Below are 14,221 nucleotides of genomic sequence, written 5' to 3'. Positions count from 1 at the left end.
TATTAAAATCTGTGAAGTAAACTGAATTTTATGGCTCAGTATGAAGGTGCAAAGGATACAGAAATATCAAAAGGCACAACGTGACAATTATAATGATAATGCTCTGAGGAAAACGGTTCCTTTATCAATACTCCCTTGACAATGGATGTGCTGACAGAAACCAGCTGTTGTAGATATTTTTTTAACAATCCAACTGAAACTGACCACAGATTAAGAGTTTTGGGCTAGATGGGCAGGTACGGGAAAATTGGTAAGATATCTATTGATATGTAACCATGTGCTTTTGTGTGTTGCCTCCAAGCGAAGTTATCTAAAAATACAGCAACTATATGAACAGATTCCCTCTGAGTCTTTAAAGAACTTGGAATGATACAATCAGAAGGCTAAAACTTGTGTGCAAGAGTGTCCTTTATATTAGCATCACTAATTTGTGATCCCTTTCCTCACCTTATCACTTTTTAATTCCTGCCTCTCCATATTTCTTAACACGACCCCTTTTTTAAGCGCTTCAGAGACCGGCTTCATCCTGGTTTGTGTTCTGTGACTGTCTGCAGCTTGGTCCAGGGGAAACATCAACATGTGTTTTCTGATGAGTCAAGCCCCTTCTTCCGTGACTCCGCCTTCGTTGCGCAGGAGAATATCTCTGACAAACAGGAATTCTTCAGTTAATGATTGCTTGCATGTGATTGGACTTGTTTTTTTCACATATCGATATCAATAAATGTTGCATTCCAGACTTTTTTCCTCTCACCTCTTTATCAATCCTGTCTCTGTCTTCATCGTCAAGTTGAATAGACTGCATAAGAGAAAACAAATCCATCCTGCCACTTCTGTTGGGGCTGGATGACACCTAGGAAATAAAGTTTTGCAGACATTTAAAAACCATTGTTTTTAATAGTATATAAATCCATATAGACATTTAAAAGCCTTTAAAAATGGTCAAGTGTAATAAATGTAACTTTGTCTGCCTCTGTCTGGTCTAACCTTATCACTTTCTTGAATGGTAATAAGTGGGTTGGATGTGGCTGTCTCTGCCCCATGTGTATCAGGAATACTCTCGTCAAACTGCTCAAAGACCTGAGAATGGCACAGCCATAGAAATAAACATACCTCCGATTTAAAAACTAAAGAGATACTGAAAAGCATCAAGTCACTGTTATAAGACACATCCCCTTACATCTGTCTCCTCTTCACTGCTTTCCTCTTCTTCTGGGCTCTCTGATTCTTCCTCTTTCTGTTCATGTTCACTCCCTGTGGCTGTTTCGTTGTGGACAGACGGCTGACGGACATCTGGCTTGGACTTCCTCCTCCAGAGGGCACTGTGGCGCTGTTTACTGAAAGGCACATTGCAATGTTTGGAATTAAATATAGAACTGCTAACTATTTAAAAAAAAATAAAAAATAAAGACTGCAGTTGACATTACTGCCATTTCATTCTACACATTGGAAATGGAAGGTCACATTAAATACACAGCACAAAATTGTCACATAGTATACTGCAAAAAAGCCTCTACCAATTTGTGTCTATGAATGGGTATATTTAACACTTATAGGAAATCTATTGAGTAAATATATAGTCATTGGTTTATGCTGCAGTTGATCAAAAATGATCCAGTATCCAGAGAGTAGTGTAATATAGACTACCATTCAAAAGTTTGGGGTCAGTAAGAGTTTTTTTTTTTTTTAAGAAATAATTATGCAGGAACGCATTAAACTGAATAAATAAAAATGGACACTAAAGACATGTTACAAAAGATTCCCATTTCAAATAAAAAGCTGTTCTTTTGAACTTTCTATTTATCCATCACTGGTTCCACAAAATTATTAAGCAGCATAACCGTTTTCAACATTGATGATAACAAGATTTCTGAAGGATCATGTGACACTGAAGAGTGAAGTATTAGCGGCTAAAAATTCAGCTTTGTAGTCACAGGCATAAATTATATTTTAAAATATATTTAAATAGAAAACTTATTTTAAATTGTAATATTATTTCACAATATTACTGTTTTTACTGTATTTTTGATCAAATAAATGCAGCCTTGGTGAGTGAGAGACTTCTTTCAAGACCTCAAACTTACTGTTTGAGATGAGTGTGTATCTGCACTATTCAGTTCCCTCATTTACACACACGGTTGAACAACAACAAACCAGACTTGACTTGTCTGTACTTGAACATCCATTGAAAAAACTACACAAGTGGGAAAGTGTCTGTATGTCTGTGTGAATGCTTGTTTGCATGAATGCACCAATCTCAGTAAAGCACCATAATGAAAGCGTAAGTCACCTGGCACTGAGGATGCCACTATACGTATGCAGCTGTTTGAGGAAACCTTCGTTGGGCTGCACTATAGGCCGTCTTTCTCTCACGTGGATGAGGGCTTGGTCTAAAGTCCAGCCCTGCTGCTTCATCAGGAAAGCAATTACTGTGGAGGCAGAGCGAGAGACGCCCATCTTACAATGCACCAGTACAGCCTGTCCACTTTTCCTGTATCATCGGTACAAACAATGACATAAAACGTTAGCATGAGAGAGATAGCACACAAAGACATACTCTAATAATTTTCATAGGGGGTTAGTTAGTATACCATACTGCACGTGTGTCTAAATATAAACAAATGAATTTTAAGAGAAGGATCAGTGTTGGAGGTCTGCAAACAGAAACAACTAAATGCATGCCAACCATAAACCAAAATAAAGAAAAGGAGTGTGTGCGTTGAGCACCTTGCTTCACTGATGAACGTGTATGTGTTATTCCAGTGTGAGAGTAGGTCGGTCGCCTCCACATCGTAAACTCTAATATTCATATAGGTGAAGCATTCTGGGAAAAAGTTGTCAATCTCCATGGTAACATTCAGGATGTAGCCCACACTACCAAAAAGAAAAAAGGTCTTTTTATTCATCTGCTGCAGAAAATCTTAATTTAATAAGAATAACTAAATTATTTTAAATTAGTACAAATATAATAATTCAATCATTATTTGATTAAAATATTAATTTAAATCACTAAATTATTTAAAATAAATTTGAATCATATTTAAATTTAATCTGTATACTTGTTCTTATGTAGTTCTTCAGAGTTGGCAGCATTCCATTCTGAACCCTTTTGGGGTGGAAAAGACAAATAAATGACAGTGTATGTTTGAAACAACAGTATATTGGATTAGACAGAAGACAAATGTCATTACTCACCAAGTAAAGGTAGTCCAATATTCTGGAAGGTTTGTCCATCTGCGCCATCGTGACCATCATCTCGTTGTCAATATACTCCTTGTAGTCCTTCATGTCTATGCCTATTCTGGACTCCAGGGCTGTTCGCACCTACAAACACACAGAAAAAGTGTCTGTAGCTCACCGGCTAGCGTTGGGCGCTAGCAACCCTAAAGTCATGGGTTTGGGTTATACATTATATTAAAAGGCAAGTCACATGACATACAATGCTTACAAACATCAAATCAAGCTGCTCACTAAAAGATGCCTGAATGTTATGTTCATACCACGAAGATTCTCTGGATAAGACAGCAAGCCCAGGCACATTAACCTTGAGTAAGTTCTAGAATAAGAGAATCTTTAAAAGGTGTGTCTTCAGGCTTACACTACCGTTCAAATGTTTGTGGTCGGTGAGATACTTTTTGCTTCTTTGAAAGAAATTAATACTTTTATTCAGCATTGACACATTCAATTTACTTAAACTGTCTATGCATTCAAAGAATCCTGAAAAATAAAAATGTACAAAAATCGAGAAGCATGACTGTTTCTAGCCTTGATAATAAGAAATGTTCCTTTAGCACAAAAAAAGAGGAGAGGATGATGATTTCTGAAGAATCATGTGACTGAAGACTGGAGTAATGGCTGCTAAAAAAAAAAATCCAGCTTTTGGCATCACAGGAATACATATATATAAAATTTTAATTGTAATAATATTTCACAATATTACTGTTTTTAGACTGCACTTACGGTCAAATAAATGCAGCCTCGGTGAGCATAAGAGACTTCTTTGAAAAACAATTTTAAAAAATCTTAACGAGTTTTGAACAGTAGTGTACTTTGAATAACCTTAAAGAGGCCATATTAAACAAAGTCCAAGCAAACAAAAACAAAGTATTGTTCAGAAATCGTCATGTTTGTGACCTATTTAACCAAGGTCTCTGGTCATTTCAGTACAGCGCTTTCATACTGTGTGGCACATTTCAATGTAATATGGCTTACAATGTCAAAATGAAATCCTGGCTTTGGAAAGCGGCTGTTGAAGGATGGACAGCAAACCCACAACAATGTTAAGTAAACATTGTTGCATACATATGCAAAGAGGTTAAGCAATAGGTTAACCAATCATAACAAATGTCATTTTCATACATAAGATCTTAAAGTAAACATAAAATTGCGTTTACAACCCATTTGAATTGTATTATATGTAGTCCTGTCAATCGATTAAAAAAATAACTAGATTAATCACACGTTTTTAATATATTTTAGAATGTAATAATTTCACAGTTAATCTCCAAATTAATGTAGAAATTAATGTAAAATATACCGGTAGACAGTATATTTTAAATACTTTAATGGCATCTTTTTATGAATGAAGGCCATTATCACTGATACTAATACAGCTACTGATGTCTCGAGGAAAAAAACTTTGTTCTTTGATTAACTTTACTGACAGACAGCATTAGTGGCTGCTGTCACTTTAAGACCTGCCGCTGCTGCACATGACGAGAATCTCACACGTGTCTCATTCCCTCACAACTCTTTACGTTCATTTAAGACTTTTTAACCCATTTAAGACTGCTCTTATGAGTATACTCGACAAAGCGGACATTTTGGCATAAATGTGTGTTATTGTTCGTTCAAGCGCGAAAGAGAACTTGATTCTCTTTTGTCTTATCGCTTGAATGGTTTAAAGGCATCTGCATGAATAAGAGCGTGATCATATAATGTAACGCTAGCCAAAGGATGGCAGAAAATACAGACGATGCGTTAATTGCGTAATTTGCGTTAAATATTTTAACGCGTTAAACTGGACAAAAATTAAATCGCATGCGGTAACGTTGACAGCACTAGTTATATGACATAATACAATTGAAATATAGGGAGGAACTGATTGGATCATAAAAATACGCTCTCTTTCATTTTACCTGCTTTGAGGTAATGTTTTCCAAGTCCTCAGTTCTCATGATTTCTCGAAGTTGGGCTTTGATCTCCCTCTCCACTGACTCCCGATTGGATGCTGAATTTCCTACGGTGTACTTCCTGACTGACTCCAGGCCAGTCATAGCCCCCCATTCATTAAGGCAGTGCTGGTCAGATTCCACATGTTCTCTGTAATGTTGTGCCCACTCCAGCCCGCAGCCAGGTATGACAGCTCCACGCACTGCCCGCTCACAGCAGCCATGCAGTGCCTGTAACACTGACCTTGTGCGAAGTGAGAGTATCACAGGACAGAGAGTTGTGAACAAGCAATCGACAAACCACAAACACACTTTAAACGTTCAAAGAGCAAATTTGGAGACTTTATACAGATGTCTAGCAGGGTGCATGTTGACTGACTAATAGCCAGAAGAAAAACAGTTAAAGCAATAGAATATATAGCATTATAATTGAAAACAAAGAATTAAGTGTGTGTAGGCTGCAAGACCAAAGTTGCATTGCATATTGTTGTTAGTTGAGGAAATTGGTAGTTTCCTCAGCATTTCCTGCTTTAAAACTTACCACATCGTCTGAATGGACACAGGCTTAAAGATTCGTGTCACTTCTGCAGATGTCACACTGAAACCTCTGTAACAGAACGAGTGAAGCAAACTGTCAGAAAAGCAGAACCCTGAGGCTCAGGCTTTAACTGTGTATAAAGTTCTGCTGAACTGTGCAGATAAAATATAAAGTGGATTTTTTTCAGTCAAACTGAACTTTTGATTGAAAATGTTGTTTACATTTTATATCCATTTACATTGCTAATAACAGCCATGCTTCAATGTCTGAAATGTTGACTGTTTCCTAATTTTCTAAAGAAACAAAACCTTTGTCCTTGAGCTCACTTCACCTTTCAAACCGCATGAAACGTGAAACTTGAGATTGATGATAAGATAATGATTTCAAGATTACTCTTTCACAGTACTATAATTAAACTTTTAAGATCCCCATACAGTAAATGTCATGTTATACCTTTATTATCATATGTTTGCCCTTACCCATCTCCATCTAGGTAAACCTGTGTGTCACTCCATATTGGCAAGACAAGACCAACAGTGCACTCCTCACTAAGGAAGAGTAAAAAAAACAATGAGTGAGAGACATATCTTAACAGCCTTGCTGAAATATAATGTAATTTTTTTTAAACATCTGCTAAAACAGTTTATATTTAATGGGATAGTTCTGGCAAAATGAAAACTGTCATTATTTACTCATCCTGATGTTGATGCAAAACAATTTTACTTTCTTTCTTTTGTGAGACATAAAATGTGTCCATACATTTGATTTCCATTTGTCCATACAGGTTTGGAATGTCATGAGGGTGAGTAAATGATGACAGAATTAAAAATTTTGGGGTGAACTATCCCATTAAAACGGCAACTAAACATTTGTAAAAAATCTGCACATTCCCATTCCAAAAACATAGAACAGCCTGCTTGAATCATTTGTGTTTGTGAACTGAGGTGATAAAAAAATGCAACAATATTTAGGCTGTAAATCTGAGATATACAAATATTCAACACATCACACATACAATAGAATATTTATGGATTTATCTCTAATGAAATAAAAGCTTCTTATGATGACTTGATAAGATGGTTTATAAACCTACCTGTTTGAGCCTGGAAAGTCCATGCCAAGTAGTAGGCTCTCCTGTTTTTTGTCAAGTGTGCCTACTATAAGCAAATATCTCAATCTGACTGGGCTCGACGACTCCAAACGCACAGCCTGAGGCAGGGAAAAAGAGAACTTCAGGGTTAATGTATTTAAATGAGACACAGAAGTCTGAAATTACACAGCAATTAAAATTCGATTTTTTCCATCATTACAATTCAAGCACAGCACTCATACATGGCTATATAAGACATGCTGTTTTTTAATAAACAGATTAACTTAGTAAATTGTATTGTGTGTAAGCGTGTTAAAATAAAAAGCGGTTTATTGTCATTTCTGCATAACAGAAGATGGAACAAACAGAAGTGTCTCCAGAAACCACATTGCAGAACATGTGACGTTACACAAGCTAAACATAGTGTCTAATGGACACGGACAGTAAGAACAAGCACTTCCATAAATTAGTCTGAAACAGACAATAAATAGAGTAAATGCATAAGGTGGCAATATATCTACATGCTTTGATCAACAAATTTCCATTATTTTCCAATCATTTGTGAAATCATTAAAAATCATTTTAAAAAGGTTGTGCTTACAAAGATCAATTTCTAGTTGATGATATAAAGAAATTCATATTCTATATAGATTTTTTTATTAAATTCATTTTTTTCTATTAATTCCAATCACTTTTATAGGCCTCAAAATGACAATTTTGAAAACTTTTCCATGACCATAGAGACCCCAAGCATAGAAAGGCAGTGTAGTAAAACAAGTGTGGTTTGGGGGATCCTAACCAGTTTGACTGTGTCCTCTGGTCGTAGTAACGAAATCATTGCATGCAAATGTCTGCGCTGAGTGTCAGAGGCTCGGCCTCCTTGCCTAGGACCAAGTAGAGGGGGTACGGTTTCTTCATGTAATCCCTCCCTCTCTCCCTCTTCCACCAGGAGCACTGCCCCCTTTACCAGGGCGAAACTTTCTCTGGTGTGCGGAAATGAAAGATTAATCAGCAACGCATTTCTAGAGGAAACACTATATACACTAAAATACACATGAATGATTAAAGCTGTATCAGGAACCTTCACCTTTTCTGAAGTCTTCCTCGTCTTGGGATAGGCTCATCCTTGAAAATAAAATTAAGTGGATTACAATAGATTAAACTAGAAGTAAAGGAACATCATAACTCTAAGATTTACCCAGAGAACGGTGATGTTAAAAATGGGTGGTTGGTGAATTGATTACGTAATGCACTTAATTGCAAACAGAGACCAGTAGATTCTGCTTGACTCCTTTGGATCATCTGACACAGTAAGTGCTATTTGCCAAAATGGCTAAATAAAAACTTAAGCCTTTTTTCTCATTCTGAGATGAGCGACTGGGGAAAAAAAGAAAAAAGGATCCTTGGAAACACAATGACAAGGCGTTTTGACAAAAATTGCCAATTGTAATGCAGTAATGCAGATGATAAGACACTGAGGAAGCTCATTCTAAAGATGATTAAGGGAGAAACAGATAGAGTGTGAGAAGACAGAGAGAAGGACACCAAAGAGGCTGTTATCAGTGCTTCTATGGAATGAAAGAGGAGACAAGTAACATTACCTGTTATGTGACTGACGTGTCCAGACAGAGACAAGTAGAAAAAGAAGAGAGGGGGTGGAAAGGAGGAGCAATGAGGTTGTACATTAAAAATCCGGCTAGACTTTACTCTAAATAGTCTGAACATAGGGTGTTATAGAAGAAGATACATAGTATGCACGGGTTATGGGTGAAAAGGGAATCTTATGTTAGATAATAAATACAACGCCTAGCACACAATCAAAAGAAACAGAATGATTAATGGACAGTAATAAAAGTTATCAGGCACTTGGTTCTTGAGCAGAATCCTCACATAATTCTGGGGCTTTATTTGGAACAGTGTGAAATGGATTTTCAGATTCACAGCAAGTTTGGGAAGCGTTTGGAACGCTACCAAGAAGACATTCCTCCTAATATACATAAACTTGTGTGCAGAAAAAGGTGTAGAGTAACTGGACACACATGGAGGGAGTGGGAGTAGGGTTAAAGAACATGTGGAGAACTGCAACTGACAAATTTCTTCTGTAGCATTTTATAAATCCACCGTTTTTAGACGCAATAAAACTCACCGGTGTCGTGCAAATAGATGGCGTTCTGTGCAAGGTCAGCAAAGCCATTCCACAGCCAGGTCTCCTGCTTTAACACCGGCAGACGAGTCAGAGCAGCTCAACAGAATGAAAGTTTACTGGGTTGAGTAGAAAGAAAAAAACAAATGACACAATGTATGATGCACGGTACCAAGTGCGAAGATGATATACTTAATCAAGACTGTTTAAACTGCAACTAGACTGAATTACTATAAAGTCTGGCCGCTACCGATTTTAATAAAACAACTATTGGCTGATTCTGATACCGATATTTATCACTTGCTCTCTTATTTTAACTTTTATATTCACTTATTATTCAACAATATTATTGATCTGACTTCACTGCTGTATGAGAACTGAACTGAGCCAGACGATGACATCATTTTTCTTTTTTTTTGCAGAACTTCTTTATAGATGAAATGAACTAAATTAATAATTCATGATCTTTACAATGGAACTGAATCAACACTGAACTGACTTCAGCTGAACAAGAGCCAAAATGCATTAGTATCACTGTAAAGCTGCTTTGAAACAATCTGTATTGTATAAAGCGCTATATAAATAAAGATGACTTGAGTCATTAAGATTATTATTTTGATCATGCTTTAAATTAGCAAAGTTCAAAAATGCATGCATTAAGGTATAGCCTACTAATTTATTGCTGCATCAAGTCATTTCTATTGAACATAGATTGGATTAATTTAACCTTCAACAGGCCAACATAAATAAATAAATAAATAAATAAATAAATAAAACAGAACAAAGATGCATATAAAATAAACAGTGCTTTTCAGGCAGGTCTAATAGTAGTTTTCAGGTACAGAAATAAAGTAAACAAATGTAAAATATATTCTTCATTGTATTAATTAAATATACATTAATCCTTATTTAAGTTACAAACTTTATTTAGTCAAGAGTAGTGAACAATTTATTGTCTTTTGATGTTTGATTAACATTAAAACAGACAGCAGCGTGGCAGGAATATTAGGCTGCAATCACTTTAAGAGCTACACGGATTCAATATACAGTTACACATGCGTTTCTCAACTATTTACATTAATTTAAGACATAACGGACTGTTTATAAGGATATTTGCCAAGATTGGCATTTTAATATAATTTTGAGTGAATTAGAAGTAGTGAAAGAGACTCAATTCAGTATTTGCATACTGTATAAAAAGAATTGATTTTTTTTTGCGCTTGAACATTTAAATGTGCATGTCTTAAAAACATGTGCAAAGAATAAACTTTCGTGAAGATGCAGCACTGGCCCAATCGGGACAGTGACAGTTCCATCAATTGTCCCGAGCATTGTTCACGCTGGTCACCAGGCAGTCCTTATTGTCAAGCCCTGCTGTTTTTTTGTGCAGATTTTTTTTTTTTTAGCAAGTATTTAATTATTTTACCCAGAGAAAAATGTTGGATTACGCAAAAGACATTATACAACTCAATGCCTTCACGCAGTTAGTTAATAACCATCAGATTGTCATATCAGCCTTTTTCATGCTATAGCTGATATGCCGATGATTTTAAATGGATCAAAAATCGGCCGATAAATATTGATGGTCGATGCATTTTTACTATAAAGCAGACTCAGAATCTGTTAATAAAATCCACATGTGGGTTTCGGCCTCTTATATGCAGTAATTTATAATTCAAGTCAGAGAAAGAAGATTGTTAACCTTCAGAAAGTGTTTATCATCAACCCAAGGGAATTTTATTTGAGATGTGTATTTTCCATTCACTTCATAAAGTGTTTGCGATTTTGCAGTTATGTAACATGGTTACAAATTCAGATGTCAATAAAGCGATCGCTTAGAAGGGGCTAGCTAGTTTGGATTTAAATACTGGTTTGTGGATACTGATATGATGACTTATATTTCTCACAAATTTAGCACTGCAACTTTTGTGCAAATTCTGAAAATGAAATAAGATTTACTTTATTATTATATATCGAATGAAAATTTTGAAACGCAAAATGTGGGACACAGCTAGATAAGTTCATAAATTAAAATTATAATTAAATCAAAACAATTTTAAATTAAGTTTTTACTAAAAATGAATTAAATTTCAATTAAATTGACTGTCAGAATTATGACGTTGTAGTATTCAATTGTTAGACTGTTTCAGATTGTTAATGTGAGAATTGAGTCAGAAGGTCAAGACATCTGAAGTGGAACAGGCCAAAATCTCCACAAAAATTTGATAGACTAAGTTATACAATGTCTTGAAGGTCTTAAAACTAAATAAACAAACAAACTGGGATTTGTGCTTCAAATGTTTTAAAAAGTCGAGGGACTAGTGTACCGTATTTGTGGAATGTGCCATAAATTTCCAACACACTAAATCATGTAACCTATTGAGATAACCGAAATTAAACAGCCAAATGGTTCTGCGGTCTAAGATGGAGACATGCCGTGAATTTTTTTTGCCATATCCTTGACAGACACATCACAAAAAGCGCTCATGTAAACCCACACACTCTGAAATATCACAAGATATCAAAATATCTGCTCGAAGTGTTGAATCTATGAAGCTGTAATTAGCGTAATGTGAGAGTCATATTGATACAGTCTGCAATGCTCAAGCATTAACGTACTGTTTTACGAAAAAAACTTGGAATATATGCATGTTAGATCTTTCAATTTCACCGTTGCCTTGAAAAATTAATCGATAAATTATGCCACATACCTAATATACCGCTGATATGTCTGTCTGTAGACTGATGCTTATGCTTATGTAGCTCCAACACAGCTGTCTTTCAAACAACAAGACTCGAGGCTTGTCATTGCCAGTTCCTTAAGAAAAGCAAAGGAGGGCGGACTAAACATGGGGAGTTCGCTTACCTGCCGCGTTGAAACGCTTCGGAATTACAAGGATTCCCTTATAAATGAATCTTCCTCAATAAATCGTTTTAGATATTTTAATCCCATGACCACAACTTTTACATTGGTCCAAAATACATTTAAAGGGGAAGGCAGAGCACTGTTTCACGAAACCAGGAAGACATATTCTCGGCCGAGAAAAGTAAATGTGCCCTTAAATGGAGAGGCGGATCGGGAGTAATTCGTCTATTAAAGCGACAGTGACATAGTTATTTCTTGATACCTAAAAAAAAAAAAAAAAAAAAAAAAAAAAAAAAACATGAACTGATTCAACCTTCAATTTGGTCGGTAAATAAGAGATACAAATCTATATGTTCAAGTCAAGTTTTGGTTAGCCTACAGAGGGGGTTGCTATCATGGAAGCTTGTTTCCGCCACAGAATGAAAAATAAAAAAGGTAATTGCAACTTTTTATCTCACAATTCTGACTTTTTTTCTCACAATTGCGAGATGTAAAGTCAGAATTTATTGATATAAAGTCGCAATTGCAGGTTATAAAGTCAGAATTGCGTGAAATAAAGTCGCAATTGCGTGTTATAAAGTCAGAATTGCGAGATATAAAGTCAGAATTGATTGATATAAAGTCGCAATTGCGTGTTATAAAGTCAGAATTGCGTGATATAAAGTCGAAATTGCGTGTTGTAAAGTCAGAATTGTGAGATATAAACTCGCAATTGCGAGTTATCAGGCTAATTCTAAGGGGGAAAAAATACTAACTTTTTCCCCCTTAGAATTGGCCTGATAACTCGCAATTGCGAGTTTATATCTCACAATTCTGAGAAAAGATGTCAGAATTTCGAGATAACAACTCGCAATTATGTGTTATAAAGTCAGAATTGCGAGATGTAAACACGCAATTGTGAGAAAAAAAGTCAGAATTGTGAGATAAAAAGTCGCAATTCTATCTTTTTTCTCGCAATTGCGACTTTATTTCTCAGAATTGCGACTTTATATCTCAGAATTGCGACTTTATATCTCGCAATTGCAACTTTATATCTCACAATTCTGACCTAATATCTCGCAATTGTGAGATAAAAAGTCGCAATTCTTTTTTTATTTTATTTTTTATTCAGTGGCAGAAACAAGCTTCCATAGGTTGCACTGTAGTAGCACAAGATCTGCATATTATAAATAAAAATACGTTATTGACTAAAGAAGAAATACAATTTCAGTTAATAATTTCTTCGCCATTCCCACATTAAAATAAATCAATGTTGAAAGCTTGCTTTTTTATTCTCTTTTTTAAAATCTATAGAACATGTCACATCGTACAGCAGTTTTAACATTTATGCAACATTGTGAAATGTTCTAGGAGAAACACTCACACAAGAAGTGTTTACATAATATATTTATTGTTAACACAACACCCTCCTCATCTTTCAATTGACCGTCACAAAGACCCGCCCCATTTAGATACTGTTGCTATGTCCGACAAGCCACCATTCTCAGCTACACCATGTTCTCACACAGTTAAAAATACATTGCAGAGCAGAGAGGACACTGACAAAGCACTGACAGCCAGGATATACCAGGTTACTTTTGATTTGAAACAAAGTCTACATTCAAATTTGGTTATTTTTTAAAGGAGAACTCGATGTACAGGCAGGAGCCATCTTTGAAATACAGTCTCTACCAGTCGATCTACGAACGCCGATCCAAGCCTGCTGTTCGCGCTCACCTTATCACAACTTATAGCTCGTTCACATCTCACCAGCGCACTTGGATCGGCGTTCGTAGATCGACTGGTAGAGACTGTTTTTCAAAGATGGCTCCTGCCTGTATACGCGAAGTTGACTGTATGTATTAAATATCTTCTTATTAAACTGTCTGGACACTGACAAAGTTCTCAATGCTTCGGTTTGAAGGTAGGGACCCTCATTATGCTACCGTGTTAGTGTGGGGCTATTTTGAGCCTTGTTAGTGGTATTAACAAGCGATTTTTATTTGTCATTGATCTATGCCCAATACCAATATACATAATCATGAAAACAAATCTCAGATAACGGTTGACTCTGTAACAATGTGTAATTAGACCAAAGGTTCATTTTGCGCCGGAGTTCTCCTTTAAAGAAATTTAAACAATACCGTTTTGTGGCTCTTTAATGTGTCTTGAGGTCTTGACAGATCGCTGTGTAGAGCCTCAGTTAAAGCTGCTCGTGAATCGATCATCTCTTCCTTCTAGTTAATTTATAGCATCAAATAAACATGAATGAATGAAGGAATGTTATTTTAACCGCGGAAAGACGTCAGGACACTCCGTTTTTCAAATTCAAATCCTCCAACGTTAATCTACTAACTCTCCTGACTGCGTTGTCTGACAAAAATGGCGGATGGCTTATTATGATTGGTCAGATCGCGTATCAATCAAACTCCCTGCT

General features: G+C 35.9%; 1 protein-coding gene across 3 annotated transcripts; it reads right to left on the bottom strand.

Annotated features, from left to right (window-relative positions):
* On the bottom strand, positions 1–11,991 carry si:ch211-203d1.3 (protein phosphatase Slingshot homolog 3). 3 transcript variants are annotated; one of them, XM_056261821.1, is made up of 16 exons: positions 11,806–11,991; positions 8,943–9,063; positions 7,884–7,921; positions 7,596–7,779; positions 6,800–6,915; positions 6,186–6,254; positions 5,710–5,775; positions 5,136–5,412; positions 3,193–3,321; positions 3,057–3,103; positions 2,725–2,871; positions 2,288–2,488; positions 1,178–1,334; positions 985–1,077; positions 752–850; positions 1–643 (listed from the first exon to the last, which is right to left on the bottom strand). In XM_056261821.1, exons 2-16 carry the CDS (start codon positions 8,988–8,990, stop codon positions 509–511), a joined length of 1,806 nt encoding a protein of 601 aa, XP_056117796.1. In that variant the 5' UTR covers positions 8,991–9,063; positions 11,806–11,991; the 3' UTR covers positions 1–508. The 3 variants fall into 3 exon arrangements, with proteins under 3 accessions (XP_056117796.1, XP_056117797.1, XP_056117798.1); XM_056261822.1 differs by having other exon boundaries at positions 8,943–9,058; XM_056261823.1 differs by lacking the exon at positions 11,806–11,991 and adding an exon at positions 11,651–11,713 and having other exon boundaries at positions 8,943–9,058.
* Positions 11,992–14,221: the final 2,230 nt, after the last annotated feature.

Source organism: Rhinichthys klamathensis, unplaced genomic scaffold (genome assembly GCF_029890125.1).
Source record: "Rhinichthys klamathensis goyatoka isolate OS25496 unplaced genomic scaffold, OSU_Roscu_1.1 h1tg000186l_1, whole genome shotgun sequence".
Taxonomy (NCBI): domain Eukaryota; kingdom Metazoa; phylum Chordata; class Actinopteri; order Cypriniformes; family Leuciscidae; genus Rhinichthys; species Rhinichthys klamathensis.
The sequence above is the reverse complement of the archived record's forward strand: the minus strand, read 5'-3'. Positions and strand labels throughout refer to the sequence as shown.

Coding starts and splice junctions, on each gene's coding strand:
- si:ch211-203d1.3 (XM_056261821.1), bottom strand. CDS start 8,990: ATGGCTTTGCTGACCTTGCACAGAACGCCATCTATTTGCACGACACCG. Junction 7,922..8,942: donor CATCTATTTGCACGACACCG/GTGAGTTTTATT, acceptor TTTATTTTCAAG/GATGAGCCTATCCCAAGACG. Junction 5,413..5,709: donor GTGTCCATTCAGACGATGTG/GTAAGTTTTAAA, acceptor ACTTCGCACAAG/GTCAGTGTTACAGGCACTGC.